Source organism: Cimex lectularius, unplaced genomic scaffold (assembly GCF_000648675.2).
Source record: "Cimex lectularius strain Harlan isolate CLEC.00 unplaced genomic scaffold, Clec_2.1 scaffold31, whole genome shotgun sequence".
Lineage (NCBI taxonomy): Eukaryota > Metazoa > Arthropoda > Insecta > Hemiptera > Cimicidae > Cimex > Cimex lectularius.
In genome coordinates, this window is record NW_019392645.1 from 1,999,847 (window position 1) to 2,024,052 (window position 24,206).

Consider the following 24,206-nt stretch of genomic DNA (forward strand, 5'->3'; position numbering starts at 1 on the left):
ATATGTATATTTTATAGAACATTCGTACTAGTTGTATAAATGAATTACCAACCCTAATCCTACCTAAACTAAAGTAACCCATCCCCTAACTTTAATCCTATTTACCCAACCCTAACCTAACTTTAACCAAACCTGTCCCTAATTTAACTCTACTAACCTACCCTGTTCCTTCCTCTAAACATAAAACTTCCAAAATAGCCACTAATAGGGCCTGAAAATATTTATATATCCTGTTTCTAACTTAACTTTAACCCTACCTAGGGTAACCTAACTCACCTATTATCAAAGCCTAGCCCTAACTAATCTAATCCAATTTATCCATTATAATAACCCTACCTGAAATAACTATTAAAACCTAAAGCGTGTCTAACTCTAATCCAACTCTACCTAATCCTAACCATACCTAACCCATCTCTATATTTAGCCTAACCCAACCTTACCCTAAACTAACCACCTCTACCTGACTTACATATATTCTACCTAACAAAACCCGTATCTTCCTTTTTTCAACTCTACCTAACCTTTAAAAAATACGCGTTTCTTCTGTTTTTCAATGCAATTATGGTACATACTAACATATTGCCCAAGACTTCAAAAATTGTGCATGCAAATATTTGTTTATATCCATATATCCTATTCCTAACCTGCTTCAAACCCTAGTTACTGTATTTCTTTTAATGTTTGTATCTCTTTTTGAGGGAACCTCATTATATATCACCTAACCCGTCTCTTATCTAACTCTAACCCAATGTAACCTAATCTAATCCCATCCCTAACCCTAACTTTATTGGCCTAAACTTTTCTAACCCAACCAAGCTTGTGTCTAACTCTATCCTAACCCAACCTGACCTAACTATGTTTGTCCCTATATCTAACCTAATCCAAGCCCAGCCCTCCAAACTTAACCCATGCACACTCCTCAGTAACACAAAATTGATCATGTGAAAAAAGTCACAAACATTGTACATCCACTCATAAAAAATATCTATCTTAAAATTGTAATAGCTTCAGGATAAACTAATCCAACTTTTATTAAATTATGAAACAAATTCTCTTAGTAATTAAATAAAATTGTAGCCATTGGATCCTCTTCGTAGTGGAACAGTCCTGGACTTCCAGTTTATAAAAGTTCTTAATAACTGTGGGGTTCAGAAAAGCTGTATGTTCACCGAGACAGAATTGAAAAGCCTTTGTGATTTGTATCGAGTATTCTCTGATCCGAGATCAGTGAATTACAGGCTGTTTCTTTCTGATATTCAAAATGGTACGTTTGCTACAGTGTAATTTATGAAATAAGTTAATGAGATAGAAACTGTTGGGTTTTAGCAAGGAATCCTATTATGTGTTCAGTAACTTGCGAATATCCTGCTATCAGAGATATGAGAAAGCGAACGCACATAAGAGGAAATTATTTCCCACACACAACTAAAGTCAGAAAAGAAGCATGTGAATTGGCGTTAAGAAAGCTTCAAAAGTTTTTGAAAGAAAGGCATCTGACATTGATCACTGACTTTCAAAGAGAAGACCTGTATTTATATATTTTATTAATTTTTCTACTTTTATATTCGCTGACAATTTTTTTTTTTTTTTGTTAGTGGCAATTTTGGTCATGTGTCGCCTGGAACTTTCCGCAAGGTAATTGGAGAAGTCAAAGCGAACCTAATTCTCAGTGCGACTGAAATGAAGAGTTTAGACGATCGTTACATTGACTTGAAAGGTTTCGACTATCGCAGATTCTTGGACGAAATTCATGAAGGTGTTGAGGTAATTTGTATAACATATAGTTTTTTAAAACAGTATTGTTAAAAATAAACTATGATTTCAGCATGTTGTTCCAACTGAGAAAGATGTTACAGCTGAGCTGTTCGATGACAATCCTTCAATAAAAATAGAAAACCCTCCTCCTCTGAAAAAGGGCATCAGCTTGTGCTCACCAGAAGAAGTCATAAACAAATTGAAACTTCAGGTAATTACCTAAAACCATAAATTAATTGTTTGTAATGAAACAAGGTTATTTATAATCCTTAGAAGTAAAAGGATACCAGACTTACAGAACCGATCACCCCGATGGTAGAGCCCATGGTGGCACAGCTATCCTTATCCACAAAACCATATCACATTATGTCATCCGAACCCACGCCACCGACTTCCTACAAAGCACGGCTATCAACGTCTCTTTTCAGTCAGCAACCATACCAATCGCATCCATATACTGTCCACCCAACAAAACAATAACTCCCACACAATTCCAGGAATTTTTTGAAGACCTAGGCCCTCGATTTCTTGCCGGCGGCGACTACAACGCTAAGCACCTGCAATGGGGCTCCAGAGTGACCAACTCCCGAGGACGCTCTCTCTATACAGCATTTAATGATCTCAATCTTTCCTTTATTTGCCCCCACGCTCCCACATATTGGCCTACCGACATTAACCGCATTCCCGACATAATAGATTTCTTTATAACAAAAAACCTCGATTCCTTACACCTCTCAATAAATACTCTACACGACTTATCCTCTGATCACAGCCCAGTCCTTTTAACTCTATCGCTTAATCCGATCCATAAACAAAAACCAGAATCCCTTCTCACTGGTCCTGTAGACTGGAATATATTCCGCCTTCACCTTGAGAAGTCCATCAACCTCAAAATCTCCCTAAAAACACCAGAAGAAGTGGATGATGCTGTGGATTTTTTCACTTCTGCTGTACAGCAGGCGACCTGGGAGGCTCACCTCACCAGCCATCCCATGATCTCTAAAGAACCACCCCCTCTACCCCCACATATAACGAATCTCCTAATCCAAAAACGTCAAGCCCGGGCGATATGGCAAAGATCTAGACATCCCTCCGATCGTCAGTCCTATAATAGATTATCCTACCTCACCAAAAAAGAATTATCTATCTTCCGTAACTCTACCTTCCACTCCTATCTATCCCGTCTGACAACCTCCAATGGATCGCTCTGGAAAGCCACAAGAAAAATCTTAAAACATCACATCNAAAAAAAAAAAAAAAAAAAAAAAAAAAAAAAAAAAAAAAAAAAAAAAAAAAAAAAAAAAAAAAAAAAAAAAGAAGTAAAAAAAAAAGAATTAAGCCTGATAAAATGTGCAATTTTCAACGTGTTTAACTCATTCACGACACATGGGCTGTTATCTGCTTGCCATGCAGATTAGAGTTCATATTTTAAATTCCTTTATTGTATTTGTACTTAAATTACTGATAAGTTAGGATAAACTACAATAATAATTTTGTTAATTTTTAGGTTAAACAACTTCGTGTAGCTCTTGATGATTATATTGCTCAATATAATCCACTCAGAGAAAGTTTTGTCCCTATGAATCTGATATGGAGAGCACTTTCATCTGCCGGATTTAGATTAAATCAACAAGATATGGATATGGTTGTAAAACTGTAAGTATTATTCCATATTTCTTTGAAGGAGAAAAACAGTCAATACAAGGAGTAATGTTTTATATCATGTTATAAGCAAGTGAATAGTTTTATAATATTTTGTTCTTCATTTGTTTATTTTGTTTATTTGTGGTTTTAGATTTGGAACGCCATTGCGCAATAATGTCATCGATGTCAAACAATTTTTAGAGACGATTTACAGCGATGAATATCAGCTCGGTCTTGAAAAGACACCACTTATTATTCCACTGGCTGGTATACCGATCCTGGACAAACGAGCTCATTCCATGAGCCGAATTGAAAGGGAAGAACTGGAAGAAGCCATGCACAAACTTGGAAACAAGGCGGAATTTTTCGTTCAAGATCTTTTCAGGGTAAGCTGTGAGAAAAAGCCTCTTTATAATATTTTACATAACCTTCGGATTTTAGGAATTCGACAAAGTTGGTACTGGTATCATTGAGAAAAAAGATTTTCCAAGAGCGTTGTCATACCTTGGCAGAGGTAATGAATACCTACTCACCAATAGAGAATTGGATCTTGTTTACAAAGGATTTTGCCGTTCACACGGTATTATTACCGGACTGGACTATGCAGCATTATGCAAAGCCGTTAAAGCCGTTAGAGAACTAAATCCCATTTAAAAACACAAAAAAAACTATTAATAAAATTTATACTTTCAAAATTAAATGTTCAACACTGTAATATGTAATAAATAATATGCATTCATGTTAGTTGTATGTGTTTTTTGTAACTAAATTTCATATTTTGTCACTAACTAATAGAGAAGATCCTAAATGTAGCATAGAGTTAAGACAGGAGTCAAAGGTTCAAATTTTGACCTGGAGAAACTTTTAAGCCTCACAGCATCAATTTTCCAAGCAGAGATCCATGCAATAGAACTCTGTGGACCAGAAACACCCAAACATTGACTAAAAGGCAAATGCACACATATAAATATTCTCAGACAGCCAAGCAGCCCAGAAGGCTGTAGGTTTCTCCATATTTAATTCTGAAGGTGCCTAAATTATCTGTACTCTCAACACGACACGCAAGAATGGCACAATTGCACAGAAGACAAACACTTTGAGACCTGAAGATGATCTCAATAAAGATCGAAACGTTGGCACGATAAAGAAAATGTTTTTCTGATACCTACATCACACCAGACCGTATCTCACGATTTCTGAATAATTATTATCTGTACTCCTGAAAAAAACGCATTAAGATATCTGATGTGGGTGCGAGGATGCAAGGAGAATGAAAACAAGGAACAAACTGGAAAAAGAAAGAGCCCCTAAGTGAAACTGAACAAATAAACGGAGGAAGAAATAGAAAAAAGAAAGTAAAACAGAAAATCTACTTCTTCAGCAGGCAGGAATTAAGAAAATAATAGGCCCTGGCATATGGCCCATTATAAATGAATAGCTACATAAAAAATGGGTGGCAGAGACATCAGAACATGTCTTATGTTTATAAGCAATAGCCTGAATACAGCACAGCCTTCAGTGCCACTTGGCTGTTCGAGAAGATGGCTATTATTTTATTAACCCTACCTTAGGACTGCAGTGGCTGAGTGGTTGGGGTGTCTGACTTGTATTTGCCACCCTAGTGGTTCTGGTTTGTAATCCTAGCTGATTCCCAGCAATGAAAAAAAAAATCTTGGAGACCTACTGTGATTACTGAAATCTTTCAGTTAACCTCAGTAAATCAAAAATTATGGTTTTTTGGAGAGTCAGGCTTCTTGCACCCGAGCGGTGGAATTTCAATGGTTCTCCCAGCAAATTCAGGCTTAATTTGCCCTAAACGTGTCCTCAAATCCAAAATTCCAAAATGAAATTCTATTTGGCTTAATCTCATCCCTGTTAGCAGTAAATTCACTGTTTTTAGCTGTGTGTCGTATAATGTGTTATGTTTGCTTGGGGCTTTCAACGATGTGATACTAGGAAGTCGGGTTTTTTTTGTTCCCCAGACACTGCATCATTCTGGTGAATTGTACTTTCCTAGTTCCTTAGTTGCAATCGACTGGAGCCTTCTTCTAAGAAGTACTAGGTCATTGACTGCCCTTGCTACAATTCCTTTCCCTGGGTTTTCTTTGTATCCCAGGTTTTGTCGCTATTAAGTGGTTGCTTCGCATTTGAAGATGACATGGCTGTTTCTTCTTCTTCATAGCATATAGGGTCATAATCGAACATACCATATTGTGTAGATGTTTTCTCACATACCAGTGATTGGTATTTAGTCCTTTCATTCATCTTAATTTAGCCTTCTCTTACTGTAGCAGCAAGTTTGCTAGTTTAGGTGAGGATTCTTTCATAAGTTTGCTGTGTCTGGCACCTCTTGAATTTATCCACTTGTAATTTTGTCTTTTTTTTTATCCATTCTGTGTTAGAGGAATCTATTTGTTTTTGTTATCCCAAGAACAGGTTCAGGGCCTGTATATGGTCTTGCAGATTCCCCACTGGCCACTCTGTCTGCCTTTTTGTTATCCAAAATTCACTTGTGTACTGGTACCCAAGATATCATCAGATTATTGTTTGTCCCCAGGTTTTGGATGCATTCACTGACTAATTTTGATGTAATTTTTTTTATGTGCTAATGTTTTAATAGCTGCTTGGCTATCGAATATTATGAGGATTTTTTTGTCAGTGTAACCTCTTTTAAGATTTTTTAAAGGTCATGCTATGATGTCATGTATTTCAGCTTGAAAGACTGAGGAGTATTCCCAAATGAGTTTGATTGCTCATGTACAGAAAACACCTGATCCGATTCCTTCATTTGTTTCGGAGCTATCTGATCCAGCTACTATTCCAGTCCCAGTCGTTATTAAATTCCAATAAACCCATTAGTACAGATTGCCTTTCCCCTCCTCACATCAACGACTCCCATGTTAATTTTTGTCCTAAAGTTAAAAATCTCAGCATTATTTTTAATTCCAGGCTAACATGGCACGACCATGTGAGGTCTATTATTAAAAGATCTACACAAGCCTTCATTCTCTTCAATCACAATGACAATGTTTCAGATATATTCTGATTAAATCAGACATAAAACATTGTGTAAATATGAAACTTTCTGATACCATGATGCCATGAATAAGCCATGAATATTACACCCATAGATTCTGATCATCCTGGTTTATTTCTCTCTCTATTCAGCCTAGAAGCGTTGGCAATGAAGGCAGATGCTAAATTCCCCGAGGCAATGTATCCAATAGAAACACCTTTAGTTTACTGCTTAAAATTCCTTTATTGTGAAAAAACAAAAAACACCAGATAAGCATCAAAAAACAAAAATTCTAAACAATTTATCAGTTCAGTTTCACTAAGAATTAAGCAGTCGAGTCTGTATCACAGAAATTAGAAGCAATACCATCTTTCTAACAATTTTTCTTCTTTTTATTAAATATAAAATCATGACTGTCGTATCACCTTATGCAGGATTTTTTAAAATCAGTACATACATAAAAATTTGGATACTGTTGTCAATAAATATAACACACATAACAAAATTTATTAAAAATAAAACTCACTTATGCATATTTTAATAAAAATGGAAAATAAAATTACATGGAATTTTCTTTAAGTTTTTCTTTTTTTTTTAAACGAAAAAGTAAAATTACAAAAATCACATGGCAAAAACTCAAGCTTAATTTGACCGTTTTGTCTAAGGTATGTCAAACATATAAAACTACTGATTCTTAAAAATAAATAAATAAAAAAAACACTATATTGTTTCATTTTTTATTTTTAAACTTTTTGTCCATATACATATAATATAGTTTAAATTTTTTTCACCGGGAATTTATTGAAGACAATACTCTATTAACAGAACATCCCACTTGGTTGAAAAAAAAATTACAACTTGATTTTTGTTGTTATTTATGACGCAAGTTAAAAAAGATAAAAGTACACAAATAAATTATTTTAAAAAAAAGTTCTGCTAATCCTAAAAGTATTGTATCAAATCAGATTGAAAGGCAAGGCATTTCATGTATTCGTACAATTCATAGAGATTTCACCATGGTTATTTAAATACATTTCATAAACTAAAACAACAATTAAATTATGACCATTCTTTAATTAAACAATGCATGGCTAATTTTTAATTTGGCACACATTTCATTAAAAAAGTACATTTTGGAAATTAGTTTGATTATTATACATGCGATAACTTAAATAACAATATGTTTTTTTTTTAAATAAAAAAATCAATGTTTTCCTGTCTAAAAATATTACAAAGTCCTACCATGTTATGTCTTATTTATATGCAGATATAATAAGAATCCGTAAGATTTTATAAGTTTTGGCTTAGTTAAAGTTTCAATTGGCAAAACTAAAACTTCATTAGTGAATTTGATTATATGAGATAAACTAACAATAATCGTCGTATACTCTGTAAAAAATACTAGCAGTGTAGTTCTTTGTTAAACTCTATAATCAAAACAAAATTTACATTTAGTTTTTGTGCAGTTACGGCACATAAAAATTTTCACTGTGTTAGAATAACAACAAACAATCTTCAATTTTCTTAATGATGGAAAATACTGAACTATTAAATAAAAAGAAAATCTAAAAAAAAAAAAAAAATATGTCGGTAACTCAAAGTATTCAATAAAAATAATTGAATCAAGGTTATTTATGTTCACACTGTAAACCATATTTCGTTCACCATCCATGCTCACAAATCACAAATAGAGTATTTATAAAATAAAAAAACCTAAAAGCGTGAAAAAATAACAATCATAGTTTACACACTTTACATATTTCTTAATCCTTAAATATATAAATAAATAAATTAAAATTCAATTTAACTGGTTGTACTATGGAGATTTTTGGCTCCATGTATCTAATATAGACTAGATTGTGGTGGTGTCGGTCGAGATAAATGGGACAATCAATATTTTTTTTAATCTATCCCAAATACTCTACCATTTCATTAATAACCTTTTCATTTTCTCGTAACGTAAGTGCATCCAAACATCCTTGAAAATATTTGTTATAGAAACATTTTTCCCTGTAACAGAAATTGAGTATACATTAGTTTCTTTTCAAATGATTCAGTGTGGGTTGAGTGTGATACAAACAAAATAAAACGTAGTCATATTGTATTATAAAAAAATTGGGGATAAGGAAAATTTGAAAGAAAGAAAACTGATTTTATACGAATAGAAATGAAAGATCTCAAAACTAAGCACTTTCCTCATTGCGTTTTGGAGCAATTCTCTGAGTGGGAGAATCGCCTTACCAAAGTGGCGAGGTACAGGCTAGTTTCTTTTGAAAAAAATCGGCATGTTTTTACTCCTTTGTCCTTCTTCATTAGTTGGTTAAGAAGGCCGGTATAGAGGCCTATAATTTTCCTCAAATCTTGCTTTTGAGACATGAAAATCTTGGATTTCTTTCTTTTTGATCTCTTCGCCTCATATCTGATACTTTCTTCCAGTGATCTTTAGTACCCTCTCCGACACGCCTAGTTGTGGTTCTAGTTCTTTGATGACCTTCTTTGGCTAGTTGGTCAGCCTGTTCACTTCCTACTCTTACTGTGAGTAAGAACTATCCTTTTAAAAAGTATTGAACACCACACTCACTCCATTATTTATGTAACCTATCATTATGTTCACTTCCTTCTATACATTTTAAGTCCTGGAACCTCAAACCTTGTAATGTTTACCTAGGTCTATTTGGCAATTTAGGCATTCCCAGAATAGGTTGAAGCTAAAAACATACAATTTTAATATTTTTATACCTGCCTGTCACTCTGTAGAACTTTGAATATTTAATTTTTCATCAACTGCTGTGCAAGGATTTGCACGGACCTCAGCTAGGAAGATGGAACCAATCCAAGATTTTTGATTTTTTTTTTTTAATCTGTAAAGTACTCACTATTCGACTTTTGATCTATTAGTATATTATCCACTTTCTTGAAACTTTTAACATTAACTATGACCACTTGGAAAGGCCCGTCAAGTTCCATCTCATTTATTTTAATTATCTTATGAACTTTCTTCTTCTTCTCCTTGGATCCAGTTTTAGTTCTTTTATAGAAGCCAAAAGTAATTCTGTGCACCTTTCATATTCTTCTTTATCAACTCCTGTGCAGAGAGTTGGATTACAAAGGCTGCAGTTGTGTTATATTTAGAAATAATCCATGGGTTCTGTTCCATCTTTGATCCAATAGTGTATCATATTATGACACATTCTTGCAACTAGGGGTTGCCTTTTTTCAAAGATCTATGTTAGCTTTGTCCAGGGGGTCTGTCAAAGTTGAGTCTCTCTTTTTGTCAATGTTATAGCCATCTAATCTGGATTTATTTATTTTATTCAGAGTCTGGCACTCTCGACCATCTGAACATGAATATGTAAGGGTGGGTGATCGAGTGTAATTTCCATTCCTTTACAGTTTATTTTTGACACAATATGTCCATTGATCTTACCGTTGTGGTACATAACCAATATATCCAATTTATTATCCATTTCTTGTCTTGGCCTATATTTCTTCACTTGAGGCTTTGGTTGGTTATATCTAAGTACTTAGTTTCTTTAGAGAAGGTTATGTCTTGTGCTTTTAGGTCAAGCTTTCTTTTTCATATGAAGAGTATGAGAGTTTTTGCTGTATAATCTCTGGCCAACGATATGGCCTAGTTCACCTGATATTTAAGTTAGTTGTACTTAGGTACAGATTATCTTTGGAGAAGGTTATGACTTCATCTTCCAAACTGTTTTTAGGTTTAGCGTTCATCTTGCGAATATGAGAGATGTTTCCTTAGGGTTAATATTTAAACATTTTTTTTTCGAACCATTTTGCAATAGTTTTGAAATTCACTCTGTATAATTGTTACCAGGCCATTTGTGTAACCTATCATTACTTTTTTAGGATTAAGCTTTTTTTAAGCGTTACGTCATCTTCTACTAGATACCCTTAAATTTGGCCCACCTTTTTCGGGTATAATTTTTATTATTAGTTAAAATTTATGCGGTAGGATAACCGGATGGAGGTTATAGTTTAAGGTGGGCGGTAGATCTAGCCCACTCTAAGTTAAAATCATAAATTTGTCCTGATGAAAGCTTGAACTGTCCTTTTGCCATTCAATTGTTAAGGCTGATGAAGGGCGGACAAACAGAAAACTGGTCACATTTGTTTAAAAAAAAATCGTTATCCATTTGAATAATAAAATATAAAAAAGCAAAATTTTTAAATGCATCGGCATAAGAAGTGCACGTTGTAAAAGCGTAAAAATGGTCTAGGAAAATTTAAAGCTGGTAAATCAGGTCTACCATGGAACTTTATGCTCAAGAAATAATGAGCATATAATAAACCAAAACGTTTTAGGCTAATAGCAACTAAAAAAAATAAAAAGCAAGCAGTACCTAAAGATCAGGTTCAGCACCATGCAATTGCTTTATCCAAGACTGGATATTTTCCATTTCGTCCTGAAGAAGTAATACTTCAATGCATCCTTTGAAGTAAACGGAGGTGAAGCAGTTTTTCCTATAAAATGATCATATCGTTACAGCAATTTTAAACAAAATAATTAAATCCAATATGCCAAATAGAAAAATATAAGAAGAAAAGAAAAAACAAATTAAATCCTCAGCGTATCTAAAAATAATTTAATATTATTACTACGATTAATTAGTAATAAAACTGTTGGCTTTAGAAAAAAAGGAAGGGGAAGATGAAAAAAGAGGAAGGAAAAATTACCTGCATAAGGAATGCAACTGCGGCGCCCTGAATAGGTTGTAGCAGTCCTCGCAGATCCTATCCAGCCTTGCGAATATACTTTTATCGTAGACCCCTTTGCATCGTATGTCGAAAAAAGAACGTTTATTGAGTGGATGACCCATGATGATCCGCGATGTGGGTCCCGCTACAAAGCAGGATATGAGAGTGGAGGCAACCACCAGTCCAGCCAGCGCTCGCCTCTCCTGTAGCATCTGAAACCCGGGATTAAAGAGGTCTTTATAAAATCCATGAACACGTTGAACGCGAAAACCCGGAAAACATTGTCGACATAAAAGCTTGTGATGGTTTACAGCGAAAAGCTTTTTTTTTGTCCTTTAGTTTAAAACATGCAATCTGAGAGTGCATGTGTTCGACTTACCTGCCTAGTTGTCTCAAGTTTCTTTTTTTCTCTGTCTTTGATTTACGTACCTCTTTGGAAGGTTTTCGGCCAGAAAGAATCGAACAATTAATAACAAAGCCCTATGAAGTAAGCGCCGTTTCAAAATGAATCAAATGATTCTGTTCTCTAACAGAATTTGTTTTCTTATACTCCAATATTCTTAGATCTCGACCGATAGAACTTTCTGAATCATCAGACTGCTTATCGGGAATTCAAATAGTCAGTTAGTAACGTGATTGGTAATCGGGCATCGTCAAAATTTTGTTCCTTTGTCTATCAACTGGCCAAAAAGCTGAAGACAGGTCGAAAAATAGCGAAAAAACGTTCAGTCTATTTACTATCTTACTCTGATTTAATCGAACTTATATATGTTGCAGCACAATAAAAGAAAATCATAAAAGTGTCTTAATCGACTGTCGGCACAAGAGGAAACAAAGTTTGTGGCAGGTTTAAAACAAAAAGCTTGATTCGGAAATTGCAATTTGGTTTACCGTGGTGCAAAGAATAAAGTTTTCTTCGATACTTTCCCTCCGGGAACAAAGGATATGGATGAAATAGATCAACAAGGAGTGTTCAATTTGCAACCCCCCTTTCCTGACTCGTGTAAATGTGTTGAATCGAAAAAAAATACCCATTTATAAAATGAACAGTTTTATTAATTTATTCTACGGGTAATGATGGATACATACTTTCATTGGTGGTCACGTAAGACCTCGAGTGTGGAACGTAAAGCAGTAAGTGCAAGACCTTACTCTAGAGGACATCCTCCTTCTCCATGGAGAGCTGGACCTGCAACGACATTGAGTAAATATTTACCTTGGCCAAAACTATTGCCTAGAAGAAGAGTCAATCCAAGTTCACTAAACATTTTTATCTGGGAGTACTGAAAAAGTAAAAGTTTCGGTTGATTTTGACTTGAGTCGGCTGAGGAAAAAAGGCGAAGCGGTTTGAGACCCGAGTGTCAACGTGTGCGTGCTCCGTGCAGATAATTTTCCATAAGTTTCTGGTGAAAAAGCGGTGCACTGTGTTTAAAAAGCGTTTTACAAAATGCATTCATTGCCAGGCAGCGTAATTTTTGAGTTAATAGTTCTTGACCAAAATTCTCGACCAATTCAAGAAGCAGAGTTGCATACTTAACAAACTTTCTTGTCCTTCTTCTTCACCGTTCTTCACCGTACGAAGTTATGTTGTAAATAAACCAATCACTTCGATAATGTGTTTCAGAACCATTGTACAAAATGTTTCAGATGGTATTTTGTGTATAAAAGGCAGAAAATCTTTATACTAAGCGTTATTAATCGGATTTATCTATCCTTTGAGAAATTGAAATGAATTACTCCCATTCAAAACGTACTCAGCCTCGGCCAAAAAACATCTATTGTAGTGTTTGTGTTTGATGTGTTTCGAGGACTGGAAAAGACTGGACAGGATTTGGTATGGAGGGTTGTATCTTTTGAAAATTCTTAAGTGGTAGATTAACCGCGAATATTTATTTTATAAGCAACTTTGGAAAATAATAGAGCCATTAGGCCGTTTAATTTGTTTAATTTTAACCAGAGATAATTTTTTTACGTCTTTTGTATGATTTTGATGCCCATTTACATCTGTTATAATTTCTTTGCACCCTTATAAAAAGTAAATGTGATAAAAAATATACAATTGACTTGAAAATACAAAATACGTTCAGAAAAAATAAAATTCGATGCCACAAACTGCAGGTTCCAACTTACACTATTAAGACAATTTCAATGCTTTTCAATTTTTTAAAAATAAATATATATTTAAAAATAAAAATATAAATATATTATTTCTTTGTGCCAACATATATTTTTTTTAATCAATGATAATTGACTCACCTTGAAAACGTTGGTCTAGGCTTTGGTTCTGCTCAAGATTCTTCCGACGCTTTTGCCTTCTGACTCTGCAATCATATTGCACAAACTTAGAATCCCATGGAAGTTTCATTAATACGTTTCATTTTTAACAATGGACATGCTTTTGGTCTTGATCCACACATATTTTGTCGATTTCGCGCTATCGGGGAGTGACATGCGTTGGGTTAGGTTAGGTTAGGATTATGGTCAGCCTTAAGGTAAGGTACGGTTAGGATTAGGATTAGGATTAGAGATAGGTTAGGTTGGAAAGGTCGAGCTTTGTTTCTGTCCATGGTACGACGTTTTTGCCTTCGGACTCTGCAATCATATCGCGAAAACTTAGATCCCCATTAAAGTTTCATAAATTAATATCCTATGGGACTAGGAATATGGTTAGGCCTAGCAAGATTAGGTTGGTTAGAGTTAGGATTAGGGACAGGTTAGGTTAGGAAAGTCTAGGCTTTGAATCAATTCAAGATTCGTCATCATGCAATTTTGACTTACAATCATATCACACAAACTTAGCATCAGAAATGAAGTTTCCTGAATTAGTTTCATTTTAAGAATGGGTACATGTATGAGCTGGGACGATTTTACCTTACGGGGAGTGTGTATGCGTTGAGTTGCACCAGGCTTGGAAAGGTTAGGTAAGAATTTGGGTCATATTAGGCTAGGATTGGTTATTAGGCTTGGTAAGGTTAGGTTGGTTAGGGTTAGGATTAGGGAAGGCTAAGTGTGATAAAGTTAGATAAGGTTTGTTTTATTTTCACCTCAATAGACATAATCTATAGTGAGATGAACATTTTGTAGAATTTATAATTTCCGCCTCGCAAATTTTAAAGGCTACCGTTTTGCTAACAAACTCTTCCAGCTTAGCATTTAAGCTAAGCTAAGCTAATGTAAGTCATTATGAATAAAAAGCTTTATAAATTGATTTTAGGGTTACCTAGGGACAAAATGAATCGTTATCGTGGATTTGACTCAACAGAGTTAGAATTATGGACAGGTTAGGTTAAAAATATTTAGATTTTGTAAGGTTAAGTTTAGGATTAGAGGTAGGTTTTACTTAGCCTCAATGATCTACAGTGAGATTTTGAATTAAATAAAATCGATTACAGCTTTATAAATTAATTCAAAGACTGCCTAGGGCTAAAAAAAGAAAGCGTTATCACGGATTTGACTTAACACATCTCTGCTTAAACAATTTGACAGTTTTTTCCTTGACATATAAGTTTGATATCAGATTAAAAAAAGTCAATTAAAAATACTGTGGTTTCTTTTTGAGACCATTACATTTAATACTGTAGGTTAGGTTTATGTTTTATTATTATTACAACAGCCGTAGAACGCTACAAGCTTGAATTTTATTTTAGAAGAGTTAATAAGTAATCCGATTTTTACCATTTTATTACGAAACTATTAACTTTTCTCACTTGGGAAGAAATCGAGAGGCTATTGGAGGCTTTAAGAGTGTTGGAGGATTGTCAAGTAGGTGTCAGAATGAAAAGTCTTGGATTAGAAAGGACGAGGGTTTTATGGAAGGGTCTTTATCGAATTCTAGGTCTTTCGAGGACAAATAGGATCTGAAGGTTTGAGTGGTTGAGGATGGATACGACGTAGGGTTGGTGGATTTTGGATCGGATTCTTTGGAGATTTGAATGCTTGGTCGATGAAGCGTTCCTATGAGAACTTACATTTTTTAATGTCAAGTGTGAGGTTCAAACTAAATCCCAAATATCGGACGGCAAGGTTGCTGGGAACCTTGGCGATATGACGTAGGGTGTAGGTGTTGTGATCTTCGAGAGATTTCTTAAATGAATAAAGGAGATGTAGTTCAGGAAGTTTCCTAAGGCTGGAAGGTCGCAATGAATGAAAGATCTGACGGAGGATGTTGCCTTGCGGGAACACCTATTGGAATGAGGTAACTGGGCAGAACCCGGGTGCCGCAGATCGAAGGCTTGCCTCACGTTTAGGGAAGCACCCGAGCTGCCGATTTTTAGCCAAATTTAGAAGGAATCTTTTGAACTACGTACGGGGGAAATAGGTTGATCGTTATTCACTGGGTTGTAATTAAAAAAAAGAAAAAACCTCTTTTGCCCACATTGATTATTATCATTTAGAAAAATCTCAACTTTGATTACAAAACGAGAAAAAGCGTATCTTCCTTTTTCCCTGGACGATGTATTCAGATAAAATAAGGATTTATACACCAAATGATATAATAAAAAAAAAAAATCGTTATCTATTTTTGGACCAGTAAGGTTTAGGTGTACCTTAGAAGATTCTCAACAACTTTCTTTTTTCATATTACCTCGGCTTATTTCGCAATTTTTGACCAGTATATTTTCTTTTAAATTTGTGTCTTTGCGCTTGTGCAAAGTTTATTTATCGGATTTATCCGATCTCTTTCTCGCCGAGTCGTTCCAGGGGTGACCAGTTCCGAACAGGTTGTCGACCGGTTCACATTTCTTTTATATCTTCCGCCGGCGGGTAACGAAACGAGACTTAACCCGTATAAAAAAAGGAAAAAATCTTTTCCAGACAGAATCCTCCAGGGTTAATCGAAAGTTGATTTAAATTTTGTAAAATCGTTCAGCTGGATGATACGCGTAACGGGCTTTTGAACCATTTCCAAGTCTTAAAATGTGTAAAAATTATCATATTCCAAAGCGACTTAACATCCGAGACTCCCGGTGCCGCTAGGTACTTCGTTCCCATTCCACTTCCTTCGCTCGAACTCCACGTAGTCGACCTTTTTCTCCCCATTTTCCCCTATACCATTCATAACATATCAGTACATTTCCAACTAAGACCCGATTGAAGGACTTAAAAACCGGAAAGAGCTTGATTTGTCATTCGATAAAACGTAGAAATATAAAAGAGAATATTTATAATCATAGCAAAAATAGATTAGATTGGACAAGTGATCCGTTTCGAGACTCGTATCACATTCCACGGCTTATCTTTATGCCAAAACGATTTCCTGTCAAAGACAAAAGGCCAAATTCACTCGACGACTATCGAACTATTCTCATAAACTGATTGTTGTTTTTTTACTTTATCACTTTATCCAGAAGGTTTTCAAGGTTTTCTCTTTAGCACAAGGGAATCAAATAAAAAAAACTCAGGTGTGTTCCTGATGTTCATTATTTAAAACCAACTAAAACAGTAGTTTATAGTAAAAACATTTTTACTAGCTTAGAAGTTCGTTCAAATAGTTCAACATTTCAAAGAAAGAAAGTCAGTTCAAGCTTCCATCAGGACAAATTTATGATTTTAGCTTAGAATGGGTTAGATCTACCGCCCACCTTAAACTATAACCTCCATCCGGTTATCCTACCGTAGATTATAACTAAATAATAAAAATTATTATACCAAAAGGTGGTCACTTCTAAGTGTTTATAGAAGATGACCTAACCACATGACTTAAAAGCTTAACCTCGACGATAGGTTACACAAATGGCCTGATAACAATCGTATATAGAAAATTTAAAAAATATTGAAAAACGGTGTGAAAAAAATGTTTAAACATCAATTCTAGGGAAAAATCTCCCATAAATGCGAGAAGAAGGTAGCTAAATATACCAATATAAAATATAAAGCCATAACTTTATCCAACGATAATCTGTGGCTAGGTAAACCAATCAAAGGCCCAAGTGAAGAAATATAGGCTGTCATTGGCCAGAGATTACGCATGTAATAATTGGCTAATAAACTCCGAGATGGTGTGTTGGTTATGCACCACAATGGTCCGACCAATGGACATATGGTGTCCAAAAACTAACTGCAAAGAAATGGAACCATATTCCATCTCCCACCCTTACACATTCATGCCCGTAAGGTCGAGGTTGCCAGACTACTGGGATACAAAGAAGTAAAAACAGATATAGATGGCTGTTACACTGACAAAATGAAAGATTAAACTTCGACAGCCCCTTCCAAGTGGGAGAATAACCCTAAGTTGCAAGAAGTGGACATAATATGGTACTCTTATTGATCAAAGATAGCACAGAACGCTTGGAATTGTAATAATCCAAATAATAATCCAAGGTGAGGTTCATGCAATCCAGCTCTTAGGAGTTTCTAAATAAGAAAATCATCCATGCAAGGATTTAAGATAATCAGCCATCTATAAAAGCACTAAATGTGTTTTTAAGCTTCCTACTAGGCTGGAAGTGTCTAAATTGCTTCATGGCACCAAGGCAAACCCAAAAAGGTTACTTTAAGTTTCCTGGACATAAATGTATAGAAAGAAATGAACAGGCTGACCAACTAGCCAAAGAAGGTCACCTTGGAATCAGAAACACAACTAGACACCTCAGAGAGTGGGCTAAAGATAACTGGACGAAAGCACCAGGTATTAGGCCAAGAGAACACGAGGTGCACTGAGTTACTTTCAGACAGACAGGCATCTAATACGTAAAGCACTAAATACGTATGAGTTTAGCTCTAGACTTGTCTTGGAGTGTCTCAATTGCCTAATGGCACCTTGGAGTTGTTTACCTCGAGATTCCGGGACATGGTGATATCGCAGCCAAAGAAGGACCTTATCACCCATGGTACCAAAAGGACAACTAGGCACTTCAGAGTGTGTGGAAAAGACCACTGGATGAAAGCACCAGGTAGCACCAGAGATCACGAAGTGCACAGAGTTACTTTCAGACAGTCAGACATCTATAAAAGCTTCTAAATACGTATGGGTTTAGCTCTGGACTTGTCTTGGAATGCTTCGATTGCCTACTGGCACCTTGGAGCTGTTAACCTTGAGATTCCGGGACATGGTGATAACCAAAGAAGTGCCTTATCGCCCATGGTACCAAAAGGACAATTCAGAACCTCGGAGGGTGTGCTAAAGATCACTGGATGAAAATGGGCTAAGAGATCAATAAGGAAGACAAATGAACCCGTCTCTCTCAGCAGGCAAAATATTGAAGGAAAATTTTAGACCTCTCCAGTTTTTTTTACTACCACCTAAAAACTTTGGGCAAAACTGAGACTGAAACACGTCAACTGCCAAAAGAAACCAGAGGCAATTTGTGAATGTATCAAGTTGCGCGCTTCGTTTTAAAGGAAAAAGCGCATTTTTCACGGTATGAAAATTAAATTAGGTCTTATACAGATAGCAATGGGGGAAAGGTTGAAAATCATTACTTTTTCATCGAAATTGCGGAGGGAGCGCCATTGTGCCTTCATAAAAATACAAATTAAACTCCATAAAATTCCTGTTCAACGTCAATAATTGTTTAAAAGAGTATGAAACTTAAAGTTTTTTGTCTTGAACTCGATCGATTCCTCTTTGAAAAAGGTCTATGTAACAATCTTCACAATCTTTTGTTGGAACAGTGTAAATCCCCTTAAAAATAACCCGCTATTACAGCTTATGTTTCTTTTTAAACCTTATCTCGAAATAAGTCAACGATTGACGTGTTTAAAAATAGACTTAATTCAAAAATATAAATTCGACATCAAAATTTTGGGCACTGGTTGAAAAACTGACGATTTATGACCGATAACAAAGGCATTTTACAAAATTATACTTGTATACAAAAATGAGTTTTTTAAAATCAAATTCTTGTTTTTATTTATTTAAATAATACTTTCTTTCTTGTTATTGATTTTAGATAATCCACTCTGGATATATTTTGAAAATTTGATCAATAAAAAGTGGTTCTGAAAAATTCAATTTCGGCGAAACGAGATTCCGTTTAAAAACTACAAAGTGGGCAATTTTAAACGATTCTATAACAAAAAATAAATTGCGAGATTTCTCTGTCTCTGTTACGTCTCTGATTCAGTTACGAACTTGTAATTTGCTCGTTAAAAATCATTACGGTCCGCTTATACTCGCTATATCGGTCTGTCAGACTATTTCTCCTTCTCAACATCTTCAGTGCTGGGTGTGTATTTATACCCAAGACAAGGCGAGTCTGATAAAACACCGAGGATAGGCGGACCAGAATGGAAATGAATAAATTTATTAAATTTGACAAAATAAATTTTGTCATTTTTTAATGGGTCGGGTGATGAACTTGCTCATTTTTCCTATGATCGCTGTCTAGTCTGGACAGCTTGGGCAGGCCCGAAAAAGAGAAGATCGGCGGACCAATACATAATACATTTATTGGTCTGACAATAAATTTGAAATTTCTTCATCGTGTTGGGTATTGAACCTTTATGGCCGTTACCGATCATTTCGACCCACCTTTACTCGCTGTGTTGGCGTGCCGGACGCGTTTTGTCTTCTCGTCATCTTCAGTATCGGATCTGTGTATTCATACTAAAGAAAAGACAAAAAAAACACAAGAATATGCGGACCGGAATAGAAAAAGAACCAAACTATCATCAATGATGAACGGGCATTGTGATCAACGATCATTTTTGCCTATAATCGCTGTTCTGGCCGACGTCTTGGCAAATGAAAACAGCGATAATTGGCGGACCATAAATGAAAAGAACGAAACAAAGAAATTTATTTGCTTAACAAAATAAATTGTGAAATTTCTTCATGGGATCTGGTGGATGATGGACCTATGTTGTTACCGATCATTTGGTCCGCTTTTACTCGCTATTCCGCCATACAACTTTCGGCTTTTCGCCACCTTCAGTTAAGTCTGTACCTGTAACCAGGACTTCTGAGAGACCAAAACGGCGAGGATAGTCTGATCAAAATGGAAAAATCAAACTATTAAGAATGATGATTATTTTTGCTCTACTCGTCTGATCAGGAAATCAGGACAGCTTGGGCAGACCGAAACAGCGTGGATAGGCGGAGCAATGTAAAAGAATCAAAATACTAAATTTATTTTCATTGAAGTGCGGGGAGATTTACCAGTATGGTCGTTTTCGATAATATCGTTCTGCCTCTGCCACACGACTTTCCGCTTCTCGCCATCTTTAGTTAGGTCTGTACATTTATACAAGACTACCAAAAACAACGAGGGTAGGCGGGCTTAAATGGAAAAACCAAACTACTGTGAATGATGAACCTGTATGGCCATCAGCGATCATTTTCGCCTATTCGTTGTCTGGTCACAGCTTGGACAGAAAAAACACAGCGAAGATAGACGGACCAGAAATGTTAAGGACAAATCTAATAAGATTATTTGCATAACGAAATAAATTTTGAGATTACATCAAGGGGTAGAGTGATAAACCTGTATCGACGCCGATCATTTTTGCCTATACTCGCGGTTTCTGTCAGGACAGATTGTGCAGACAAAAACAGCGAGAATAAGCGGACCAGAATGAAAAAGAACCAAACTGATAAATTTACATGATATTTTTTTGAAATTATTCTTTATGGCGTATGTAGGGTGATGAAGCTATGTCATTGCCGATCATTTGGTCAGCCAATACTCGCTGTGTCGGTCTGCCTGAATCGTTTCGTCCTCTGGCCATCTTCAGTGTCGAGTCTGTGTATTTATACCAAGGCAAGTTTAACAGAACAAAACAGCGAAGATATAAGGACAAAAATGGAATAAAACAGCATATGATGAACTGGTCTTTAAATATTTCGGTCCGCTTTTCTTCGCCGTGTTGTCCTGTCAGATGAGTTTCTGCTTAATTACGTTATTCACAAAGGATTTTACGACGGGAATTTTGATTCAGAGTCAAATTCAAATTTGCCGGCCGGTATTTTCTCGTCGGCTTTGATAAGCCAGAGAGACCCCGAGTGCAATTGCGCAAACATGAAATAATACAATTGTAAATACCAAGACAAACATTATATAACGGGACAATTTTTGGTACACGCTTTGATCTTCGGCTTGCAGCAGATTTTAATTTGTTAAAGGGTTTTTTTGATCGGATACACAAAAAAGGGGTAACAGCCTCGATTCTGACATTTCCGTTACCCTCTTTAATGTGCCTTCCAACTGCTTTGGGGGTCTGCAAGGTTTGTCAGTTTCGGCATGCCAGGATGATCTATTTTTCGTTTTTAAAGACATACCAAATATTAAAATGTAATTTATATATGTGTATTAGAGAAAATGTCCTCGATTGTTTCAAGGTAGACTTGTCCGGGACTGATGTTTTCAGCTAAGGCATTAGACATGTCGGAGCCGCCATGCAGTCTGCTGGGCAGCTTTACAAAATACATATCTACTACAACTCCTGAAAACGTTAAACAAACTTGAACTTAATTTATTTTTGCTTAGTTTTTTCCCCCCCTAGGAATGATAAGAGACTGAGGTTCATTGGCCAATCTCCTTGGCCCGGGGGGTAGACGTCAAAACCGGAGTAAAGACCAACCTCAACATTCCTCAGGTCTCTTCACGTCGAAGATGTCTTGTCGCAAAAATAAATAAATGAAGTCCTTCCAGGATGGCGATTTTTTTTCTAAAGCAGTCAAAAGTATGAATCGTCCCCATTTTTTTTTTTTACCTTAAGACCAAGAAACCGTTCTGGAGGGTTGAATGACAGGAGACAGACGGTAATGTCCCTGGCGTCGTCCCTCTTTTTATAACACCGGCTCTTTCCCTCAAAGATTCCCTCTCCACCTTGGCCGACTTTTCCCTTTTTCAGGGGGTGCACTCCCCCTTTCCGATACCTGTCATCTCATCCTTCCGAGGATTTATACCTTCTTTTTTTCTTTTTTGTCTTTACCTTCTTCCTCCGGAGCTAAAAAACGTCCGAAAGAGCTGGCATACCCTCTGACTCACCTCGGAAGGCCTGCTTTCGGTACAGTCTAAGTGTATTTTTTTTTTTTTTTGAAAAGAGGAAAATTTGGTTTAAATTGAGCAAACGAAGAAAGTCGAACGCCGGGAAAGAAGAAAGCTGTCGGTCGTGTTCGATTGAAAAGAAAAAAAAAGATTTCCCTCTCGAAAAAGTACTTTCTTGTGTTTAACTAAATTTCCATATCACAAGAAAAAAATGAAAGACCACTTTTTGTACCATTGGAAAATTTCATATCCAGCTTTTAAATTAAAAAAAAATCAACAAATACAAAAAAATATAAAATAAATAAGAATTTCCTTTCTTATTCATACAGACCAATATAAAATAATATAATATATAATATTAATATATAATATTATTTTATATACATGTATATATATATATGTATATGTGCAATTGTGAAAGTACTCACTTAGGCTGTAAGACGGTTGTTGTACCGTCCTCCAACACACTAACAACACTGTTTCACTTTCACTGAGTTAGATCCAGAAGAGCACAGTCCCTCCTTCGTACAATAATGGACCGGCCCTCTCTCCACCATCTCTCTTATAGACTACTCTCCCCTCTACTCCATCACCACCCACACCTTACGTATTTACTATTTTCTTAACTCCCTTACGACCAGAGGTTCCTGGAAGACGGGGGACCGACGTTAAGTCCCCTCGGACGGTGTACCACGTCGATGGAACCAGTTTATCGCGATTTACAAATTCTGGTCCATCTCTCATCGCTCATACTGGCCTCTTTCGCACTTTTCTACGTCTCGTATAATTGTCTCGATGTTTCTTTTTTTTCAAAACAGACCACCTCCCCTTAAAAATATATATACGTATGTTTTAAAGTATCAAAAAAATATTCCAGTAAATACTAGTTTACACTTCTTTATATATGGCAAAATATCACTGTAAAAAATTCAAAAAACTTCACCCAACATCCTACTAGAAACGTCCGATTATGTTACAAGCTGTATCTCTTCTACAGGTTTATATTGTGTTTTTTTAATTAAAAATTTATTTATATAGAATCTGAAAGAAAATTTGCCTACTAATCTATTAAAAAACAGAACGTTAGATAGTCTAATAAACGAACTGAAGCGCTTCCATATCTTCGTGCTTAGGAATAGCTCCTAAAAGATATCTTCGACTTACACTTAATATAAAATCTCTGACACTCAAATTTTTGAGCATGGCTGTTTTTGGCCTGGTTATATAAATTTGTCTTTTTGCATTGCATGGACTAACGATTGCACAGAGTTAAGGATAGGTTCAGTTTATGTTAAGGTAGGTATGGTTAGGGTCAGAGACGAGTTAGGTTAGTTAAGGGTAGGTTAAGTTTGGGTTAGGGTAGGAGATGAGTAGATTTTTACAACCGTAATCTTATTTAATACGTTTATTAAGTTTTTATTCACCCCTAAAAATCAAATTGTCAGATACTTTACGTTTTTTTACAGACTTTACGTTTTATTGGCTCTTAAGACCTCCTGGCAAGAATTGACAAGTGTACAATATTTTTAACATGAGTATGTTTTTGGAGAGACAAACAATTTTTTTTGTATGCATAAGGCAACAGTTGGGTAGAGTTAGGGATACCTTAGCCTATGTTAAGGTAAGGTATGGTTAGGGTTAGAGACGAGTTCGGGTTAGTTAAGGGTAGGTTGAGTTTAGGTTAGGGTAGGAGATGAGTAGATTTTTACAACTGTAATCTCATTTAGTACGTTTATTAATTTTTTATTCACACGTCAGAACCAAATTGTCATATGTAATAACTTCGAAATATATACACAAGAAAGGCAGAAAACTGCATTTTAAAAAATTACACGACTTTACGATTTATCGGCGCCTGGCAGAAAGGAGTTTTTACATGGGTACAACATGGACAACAATGTGTAGAGATTAGTGACCGTTAATCGATATCTGAATTACTATGGACAACAATTTTTTTGTGCGTGCATGGGGTAACGGTTGGGTATACTTAGGAATAAGTTCAGCTTATGTTAAGGTAAGGTACAGTTAGGGTTAGAGACGAGTTAGGTTAGCTAAGGGTAGGTTAAATTTAGGTTAGGGTTAGAGCCGAGTAGTTTTTTACAAATATAATCTTATTTAATACGATTCTGTTTATTTCTTTT

General features: G+C 35.6%; 2 protein-coding genes across 4 annotated transcripts in view; one reads left to right on the forward strand and one right to left on the reverse strand.

Annotated features, from left to right (window-relative positions):
- Positions 1 to 4,131, forward strand: part of LOC106670517 — a 9,428-nt gene extending 5,297 nt beyond the window's left edge. The window contains exons 7-13 of the mRNA XM_014400952.2: positions 1,078 to 1,264; positions 1,327 to 1,528; positions 1,596 to 1,764; positions 1,826 to 1,966; positions 3,263 to 3,411; positions 3,551 to 3,785; positions 3,841 to 4,131. Coding sequence (XP_014256438.1) covers positions 1,078 to 1,264; positions 1,327 to 1,528; positions 1,596 to 1,764; positions 1,826 to 1,966; positions 3,263 to 3,411; positions 3,551 to 3,785; positions 3,841 to 4,053 — 1,296 coding nt within the window. The 3' untranslated portion in view covers positions 4,054 to 4,131. The remainder of the gene's footprint in view (positions 1 to 1,077; positions 1,265 to 1,326; positions 1,529 to 1,595; positions 1,765 to 1,825; positions 1,967 to 3,262; positions 3,412 to 3,550; positions 3,786 to 3,840) is intronic.
- A 3,007-nt stretch (positions 4,132 to 7,138) lies between these two features.
- On the reverse strand, positions 7,139 to 22,613 carry LOC106670481 (ion transport peptide-like). Of its 3 annotated transcripts, XM_014400890.2 has the most exons (6): positions 22,494 to 22,613; positions 13,388 to 13,452; positions 12,221 to 12,320; positions 11,111 to 11,343; positions 10,777 to 10,897; positions 7,139 to 8,425 (listed from the first exon to the last, which is right to left on the reverse strand). In XM_014400890.2, the coding sequence occupies exons 3-5, from the start codon at positions 12,224 to 12,226 to the stop codon at positions 10,777 to 10,779; spliced, it is 360 nt and encodes a 119-aa protein (XP_014256376.1). In that variant the 5' UTR covers positions 12,227 to 12,320; positions 13,388 to 13,452; positions 22,494 to 22,613; the 3' UTR covers positions 7,139 to 8,425. The 3 variants fall into 3 exon arrangements, with proteins under 3 accessions (XP_014256376.1, XP_014256377.1, XP_014256378.1); XM_014400891.2 differs by lacking the exon at positions 12,221 to 12,320; XM_014400892.2 differs by lacking the exons at positions 12,221 to 12,320; positions 13,388 to 13,452.
- Positions 22,614 to 24,206: the final 1,593 nt, after the last annotated feature.